The sequence below is a fragment of the Macrotis lagotis genome, chromosome 7, assembly GCF_037893015.1.
Source record: "Macrotis lagotis isolate mMagLag1 chromosome 7, bilby.v1.9.chrom.fasta, whole genome shotgun sequence".
Lineage (NCBI taxonomy): Eukaryota > Metazoa > Chordata > Mammalia > Peramelemorphia > Peramelidae > Macrotis > Macrotis lagotis.
Genome location: NC_133664.1, coordinates 107,050,828 through 107,059,424, shown reverse-complemented (window position 1 = coordinate 107,059,424; position 8,597 = coordinate 107,050,828). Strand labels below are relative to the sequence as shown.

Here is an 8,597-nt window from a genome sequence, read left to right as displayed (position 1 = left end):
TTCAAATTCATGTGCATGGATGGATGGATGGACGGGGGGAGGGGAGAGAGAGAGAGAGAGGGGAGGGAGGGGAGGGGGAAAAGGAGAGGCAGACAGCATGACGTTCTCGGCCTTGCCACTAGGGGGCAGCAGGGAGGGCTGGAAATCCGAGGGCTCTGGGGGCTCGGGAGACTCGGCCCGGCGCGCCTGCAGCGCCGCGGAACCCGAGAGCCGGGGGCGGCGCTCTTCCGGGGCGAGGGGGAAGAGTTTGAGGCTGCACACCGGAAGCGCGGCCCGGGACTCGGAGCCTGGAGCGCGCGTGCGCGGCGAGGCCGGTAGAGACGCTGCCGGGCGGCGGGACGGGCGGTGAGTTGCGCGGCGGCTCGGGGCCCCGGGGCCCTGCTCGTGGCGAGGAGGGAGGAGAGAGGAGGCCCGAGCCGGCACCGGCTCCCCGGCGGACTCCGGCGCTGCGAGGCCGCGGCTGCACGGACTCCTTCACGTCCGGGTCCTTAAACCCGCCCGCGGCTGCGGCCCGGCGCGTGCGCGGAGCCTGAAACTAGGGCGGACTTCATGGTTTATCCCCCCTGGTCCGAGTCTGGGCCAGTTTTATCATTTTTTTTATTATTATTATTTTTTTTGCAAGGCAATGGGTTCAGTAATTATTATTATTTTGCAAGGCAATGGGGTTAAGTAATTATTATTATTATTATTATTCATTTTTAGGTTTTTACAAAGCAATTGGGGTTAAGTTACTACTCCAAGGCCACACAAGCTAGGTAATGATGAAGTGTCTGAGGTCGGATTTGAACTCACCTCCTCCTGACTCCAGGGCCGGTGCTCTATCTCCTGCACCACCTAGCAGCCCCGGGTTTTATCATTTCTATTAGATTGTAAAGTACTTAAGAATTATTTCCTACACCCTGTCTGTTCTCTCCGACTCTAGGGAATGAATGAATGAATGAATGACAGGACTTTCACGTGTTTGTGTGTGTGTGTGTGAGAGAGAGGGAGAGAAGAAATGGCTGGAAAACAAACATTTACTAATTAAAAAGATTTCTGCGTCCAGTATGCAATAAATAAAGCAGATTGTTCAAAAGGAATGAAAGTTATATGCCCATTTATTCAACCCAAAGGATATTCCTAATGATTCAGCAACAGTTTTTTGAGTTGATAATATATCGATACATGGTACTCATAGTAGTATTCCTTTACTTGTCTTGGGTAGGGTGGAGAGATCTATCTATCAAGAATGAAATAATTCTTTAGATATTTCTTCTACTGCATTCAGAGAAAAGTGCTTGATTTAACCTAAAGGTATTTGCCAATCTTAACATGAAGCCTAAATTGACCTCTTTGCTACTTTCTTTCATTTGTTGTTCTTGGTTTTTTTACTCTGTGACCAAATGGAACTAGTCTAATACCTCTTCCACATGAAAGCCCTTTCAGGCTCACCTGAATCTTCTCTTTTTAAGGCTTTACATCCCCAATTCCTTCAGTGAATCTTCATATAGTATGGACTCAAGGCCCTTCACCATTCTGGTTGCCATCCTCTGCACTCTTTCCAGCATATCAATATTCTTAAATTATGGTACCCAGAACTTAATACAGTACTCCAGGTGAGATCTGATGACATGTTTACCTGCCTTTTCCTAGAAGCTTTAATTCTCAGTACAGCCTAATGTCACATTAGCTTTTTTGGGCAGACATATCACATGACTGACTTGTTGAATTTGCAGACTACTCCAAATCCTAGGTGTTTTTCAGAATAAGTGCTGCCTAATCATTTGTTCCTTTTCTCATAGTTTTGAAATTGGTCTTTTTTGTACCCCCAGATCTTTTCTTTTATACTTATGGAATGTCATTTTACTAGATTCAGCACTATTACCATCTTTTTGGATCCTGACTCTGTCATCTGATGCACTACTCACCTTTGTGTCATCTGCAAATCTAATGAATATAATATATCTAGGCTGATAATCCAAATCACTGCTAAAAATTTTAAGCATCACATCAGCCATTCAACCAGATATGGATCTGATTGTTTTATTATCTAATTCTTATCTCTTTATAGGAATAGAATAAAATACTTTATTAAAAGCTTTCTTAAAATCTAAATAAATCATATCCATAGCATTTTTCTCATCTATAGCCTTAAAAATTTGTCAGAAAAGGAAGTGAGGTTAGTTTGGCATGCTATATTCTTGATGAATCCTTCCTGACTCTTGGTAGCCACTGTTTCCCTTTTTTAGTTATTTACCAACCAACACTTTGGTTCCTTATAGAATTTTCCCAGAAATTCAACTTAAGATCTCTTACTTGGGGGTGGCTAGGTGGCACAGTGGATAGAGCACCAGCCCTGGAGTCAGAGGTGTACCAGAGTTCAAATCCGGCCTCAGACACTTAATAATTACCTAGCTGTGTGGCTTTGGGCAAGCCGCTTTACCCCATTGCCTTGCCAAAAAACCCTAAAAAATAAAAAAAAGATCTCTTACTTTACAAATTGTGTTCTCATCGCTTTTTTGAAAATCAGAGCATTTGCCCTTTGTATTTCTTTGTATGTCTTGTATTTCATCTCCAGTTTTCTGTAATATTTTTTTTTGCAAAGCAAATAGGTAATTATTAAGTGTCTGAGACCAGATTTGAACCCAGGTACTCCTGACTCCAAGGCTGTTGCTTTATCCACTTCGCCACCTAGCCATCCCTTCCGGAATATTTCAAATAACCCTGCCAGATCTTTTCTTATTCAAAGCTGTAATTCATCTGGGTCAGATGACTGAAAAATCTGCATATTCTAATACCATCTTCTGAAAGTGAGAAAAATGTGGCAACACCTTCCTATTTAGGTGGCTCAGTCCTAGAGCCAATACCTAAATTAATGTTTCCTTGAAATTTGACCAAAGAATTAATAATACTCAGCTAGATCTGACTCAGTAGAGAGAGAACTCAATCCTGAAGCACTTCTTTAGACTCTTTTTGACTTCATTTATAAAATGTCCAACCCTTTGAGTTCCATCCAGCTTCTTACTTTATTCCGCATTCTTGCAAATATGCTGTTTAGCCTACCTGGATTTCTCTATAGATCCTAGGTCATCCACATTTTTGAGGACTGTGGCATTGCAAGATTCTTAATCACCAAGGTATCTTTAGAAATACATTTTTTTAAAAAATGAATGTTTGTACCAGGTTGCTGCTGATTGTTGTTAAAATATAACTCAGTTTTCTAGATGCAATTCAGCCTTTTCTCTTTATCCTGTTCATTTCTGAGCTCCATTTCATTGTCTATATGAAGTACCTATCCTAAACAGCCTGTACTAATAAGCTTACCTAGTTAACAACCTTGCTTTCCAACTAAATGCCATGAGCTAGACAAAAGGCATGTCTTTTTCTTTTAGTTCTTCCTTCATAGATTGTTAATGCTGATCCCTTTTAAGCGATAATCATGGATCATATTGAGGAGGCCTTGGCTTACTATGTTCAGATTTTTTTTTTTGCAAGGCAATGGGGTTAAGCGGCTTGCCCAAGGCCACACAGCTAGGTAATTATTAAGTGTCTGAGGCCAGATTTGAACCCAGGTACTCCTGACTCCAGGGCCGGTGCTCTATCCACTGCATCACCTAGCCACCCCGGCTTACCACATTCAGCACTTTGTCATTCTAAAATTGAAACATTTGGAAAAACTCTTCATATCTGGGGAATCATCCCACATGATCACTTTACAGGACATCCTCCACTATTCCTTTGACAAAGGTATCTCTGTATTTTGTACCTCATAGGATAGTTATTATTGGAGGGTCATTGGACAGTTACATCTATAGTTGCATTTGTTATGGAATCTTATGTGATCCATTGGGTAGGAGACAGCTTATTGTAGGAAAACCTTTAAAACTGCATTTTGGGCCTCCAAATCAAGTGTTTCTTATAACCAGCAAATATAATAGGATCTTGTAGTCTCTGCAGCTTTTTTTCAGTTAAGGACTATATAGATGTGCCCTTCCTCTTAATTTCATCAAGGATATCTTGAAATGTAATTGGATTATTCTCATAAAAAAACCTGTTTAAAGATGAGAAAGTAAGGGGCGGCTAGGTGGCGCAGTAGATAGAGCACCGGCCCTGGAGTCAGGAGTACCTGGGTTCAAATCTGGCCACAGACACTTAATAATTACCTAGCTTTGTGGCCTTGGTCAAGCCGCTTAACCCCATTTGCCTTGCAAAAAAAAAACCTAAAAAAAGATGAGAAAGTAAGACTGCGGGTTGTAGTTGGTAATGTCTTCCAGACTGTCTTTTTTGGGTAGTCATTTTGGGTAGTCGTTGATTTTTTTTCTATCCTTTTGGGGCCTTTCTTCCCTGAAGTATCTTCTACAATGTTTGCTGAGATCATAAATTTAGAATTGGAAGGGACTTTGTAGGCCATTCATTCCAACTCCCTCTTTGTACAGATGAAGAATTGATATTCAAGAAGTTAATTTACTTCCCAAGCAGATAGCTGAAAGCTGGAATTTGAACCCAGGAGTTATAACTACAAGTTGATTTTTTTTCAAGCCTGACCTTTCCCAGTCAGTCCACTGAGCTACTTCTAAATTAACTTTAATCCCTCTCCTTGAACCCCACCCCCCCACCCCGGATCTATTAGCTTCCATAGGAAGTGCCTGCTCTGAGCCAGACCCTCTGCCAGGACCTGGGGAATGCTTGGAGAAGCAGTCAGATGGCAGAGTGGGCAGAGTACAAGTACAGGCCTCATCTCTCACACTTACTCTTTGGGTCACTCTGGTTTACTCAACAGTAAATGCAGATTGTGACAACACCAGTCTCTCAGACTGTTGCACAGATCAGATTAGATAATTTGAAAGTGAAGTACCCTCTGCTAGGAGCTTCACTGCCAGTTTGGTAACTCCCTGCTTATCACCTAGTTGTACCTGAGTAGGATTCTTCTGAGTTTAATAAATTCTCAAGTTACCCTGAAGCATAGAGTAAGGATAGCCCAAGGAATCTGAGATCTTCACAAATTTCTTTCTCTTGCCTTTCCCTGAAGGCAGACTGTCATCTTGGTAGGTTCCCAGTCTTGCCCTCCCCTGACCTACTTTGAAGGTTATCAGTCCTGGCTCTGATCTGGGAAGTCATTGGATTCCCCTAGTTTGGACTTCTCAGCCCTGGTCTGAAGGGGGAAAGATGCCACTGGACTGCTTTTGGGATTTGATTTACCCTAGTTGCTTTTATTTGTTGACCCTACCCCCTTTTTTCCCCCTTCCCTTCAGTGGGCCTAGGTAAGACATGTACCTTTTCTTAAAGGTGCTGAATGAAGAACATGGCTGATTTTTCTAATTCTGTAAAGCCTCTTCTTCCTAGCAACAGACCAGAATGCTTTTGTGATTCGGATTCCTTGTACAAATTTTGCTATACTTCCTCATGTAGCACAGAAAGATCTGGGCACTGGGGTTTAAATATCTTATAAAAATAAATGATTATAAAAATTGAAACGTTCCATTTTCCATCAAATAGTCCTGTCAGCCTCTATTGGCTGCTTTTTGGGATGTATTAAAACTTTACATCAAAATCTCTTGAATTGTTTTTGCCCCTACTTTGGAGGTAATTCTTCTTATATTTCAGGTACTGTGTAAGACAAGAATAAGAGGACAGCTAAGTGGCACAGTGGCTAGAGCATCCACCCTGGAGTCAGGAGGGCCTGAGTTCAAATGTGGCCTCAAACACTTGATACATACTAGCTGTGTGACACTTAACCTCATTGCCTTGAAGGGAAAAAAAAAAGAAGTATTAGTAGAAAAGACTAGTAATTGATAAGGAGAAATTACCCCCCCCAAAAGAAGCCCAAAAAGCCATTTTCTTAGGGGAGTATACATGTGCACAAAGTATAGATAATAAAACCAGATAAACTCTAGAATCTAATGCAATAACACAAATATCCTCATTGTTTCAGTAAGATTTGGTGAGATGAAATTCAGAGTTGGGAAATAGCTCTAGAAAAGGTTCCTTTTAATAATAAGGAATAGAGAATATGTTGAAGTAGCATATTTATTAAGATAAGAGAAGATTAAGGAACTGAAAGAGAAGTTATTGTAGATGAAAATCAGTAAGTAATTTTTTGTGACTATGCTCTATACCATTTATAGAAATAGATCAATTATCATGAAGGTATGATAAAGTGGTGGAGAACTTTACCTAGCAAGACATCTGCTAGAGCACTCTGGGAAAAGCAGAATGCCCAGTGAAATTCTTCACTTGGCCTTTGATTCTTCAATTCTTTAGTGAGGCATCCTGACCAGATTTAAGGAGTCCAATAATCTTGCTGTTCTCTGTCCTGGTCAAACCACATGTAGAATATTGAGTTTTGTTCTGATCACCACATTTTAATAAAGGATATTTGAAAGGTAGAAAATATCTAGAGGTAATGGGGACTCTAGACCATTTGAATGAACTTTGAAATGCATAGCATGGTCAACAAGTCAAGTCAGCAAGCATTTATAAAATCCTTTCTTTATTTCAATCCCTGTGCCCATTGAAGAAGTTTGGAGGTAGTAGAGATGTGATAACTGCTTTCAAATACATAGAAAAAGAAAGTCTTGCAGGAGACTTTTAGGAGAGCTGTTAGACCTGTTTTTCCACAATGTTGATTTAGAATTTCCTAAATCAATTGCAGTACATAGTACCAGTGCTATTTGAAATGACAAAAATATAAAAATAGAGGCATGGAAAGACTTATAAGAACTGAAAATAAATTTATTTACTTAAAAAAAAAAGTCACCTTGTTTTTCTCTGCTCCAGAGAGCAGAACTTGGAGAAATGAGTGAAGGTTTGCATCTGCAAGTCTAGTAACTGTTGATGCCAGGAAAGGACTCCTAATAGATTGTTCGGAGTAGAATGGGTTACCTCAGCAGGTAGTATCGTCTAAATGATACTAGGGAGTCTAAATGAATGATTGTTAGTGATATGGTAGAGAGGAAAAGCTAAATTAAATGTCTGCCAGTTATTGTTAAGACCAAGACTTATGCTGAGATTCTCTTAAGGGATAAAGAAAGGGAGAGAAAGGAAAGCCATTGTAGGTTTGCAGTGACATGAGCAAAAAACATTGAGAGGAGGGGCAGGCTGGCAATGGAGGATGGAAAATGGTCCATTTTGGTTAGATTTTTGAGTTCTTGGTTGGGACACAGATAAAGTTAAAAGTCATAGGGTGAACCTGTATAATAGACTTTTATTGTCACTAGTTTCTTTTTTATTTAGTAAGCAGTGGATTGTCACCTCAAGGTTTTTTAGTTAGAGGACTGGTGCTTGGAACACCATTTTAAGATTTACATATGTTACATTGTGAATATTGGGTTGGAGAAGGGATAGTAGTAGGAAGGATGTGTTAAGAGAACAATACTGCAGTCTAGGAAAGAAGAGAGAAGTACTTAAAACCAAGAAGATTGCAGAAGTAAGAAATGAGAGGATCAATATAAGAGCTATCCTGGAAGGAGTTTTAATCAGATTTGACAACTGATTGGATGTAGGCATGCTCTTGAGGAAAGAATCAAGAATTATTTGTAACTAGAGAATGGTGATATGTTTGGGAAGGTACATAGGTTTAAAGAAGATTATTTGATTTCTGAATGGGGTTAGAGGAACTTTTAGTTGGGGATGTACATCAGGCAAAAATAAAGGAGGGAAAATAAGAATTAAAAGGTGGAGAAATAAAATAGGTTAGAGGTAAGAGAAAGAATATGAATATTATATGATTACCTTGAGACCTTTGCTGATGGCCTAACTCTTCCCTTCTAGGTTCTGCTAAACTAGCTGGCCTCTTGGAGAAGATGACTCAACTATTCAAAACCTTTCGAAACCATTGGAAGAAAACTACTTTTGGTGCCTGCTTGCTGACCTATGGAGGACATTGGCTATATGGAAAACACTGGTGATTATCTGATTTCTTTTTTGGGGGAAAAGTAAAAAAGTGGCTGGAGAGATGTTATAGTGAAACTAATTAAAACCTCGTGTACTTCCTGTTCTGAATTTGAGTTCTTTTTTAAAAATCTTTTTGTAACCAGAGGTTACAGGAAGTTAAGTAGAGTTGTCAAAAAAAATAAGTCATTATCTGTAGGTTAAAGTACAAAAGATGAAAAAAAAGACTGTTTTCTTCCATTTTAAGTGAGGAAAATTGTCAGTCAGGATAGCTTCCCATGATTAGGAGGAATCTAGGCTTAAGGGTTTTTATGCTGCTTTCCTGCCTTTTTTCTGTCCTGTTATCACTTCTACTTTTCCATTCACAATAAGCTTATAGCTCATAACCCCCATTTTTATGCTCCTATAGGACCTCTTACCACTCAGTCCCTCCCAGTCCATTAGCCTTCTAATGACAGTTGACTTCCTTGCAGCCTTGACTCCCTGGTCACTTAATGTTCTTCACTCCTGTCCTTATTTCCCCCCTCCATGGTGTGACTCTTCCTAACCTTGTTTGCTCCCATGTGCTGCTATTTCCTGCCTTCCTTCATGGTGATATGATGCTGATGGAAAAAGATGCAAATCTCTCCCACTCAAATTCTATAGCCCTTTTTGCTGCTCATCAGTCCTTTTTATTGGATCTCTGGCACAGTCTGTTCAGTAAACTATTCCAGATTCTCTTTACTGTG

At 40.2% G+C, this 8,597-nt stretch overlaps 1 protein-coding gene across 1 annotated transcript in view; it reads left to right on the top strand.

The window, feature by feature from the left end:
- The first annotated feature begins 279 nt into the window (after positions 1-279).
- AGK (acylglycerol kinase) overlaps positions 280-8,597 on the top strand; it is a 97,176-nt gene continuing 88,858 nt past the window's right edge. Inside the window, exons 1-2 of the mRNA XM_074193543.1 lie at positions 280-345; positions 7,750-7,882. Of these exons, the coding sequence (XP_074049644.1) occupies positions 7,782-7,882 (101 nt within the window). The 5' untranslated portion in view covers positions 280-345; positions 7,750-7,781. The remainder of the gene's footprint in view (positions 346-7,749; positions 7,883-8,597) is intronic.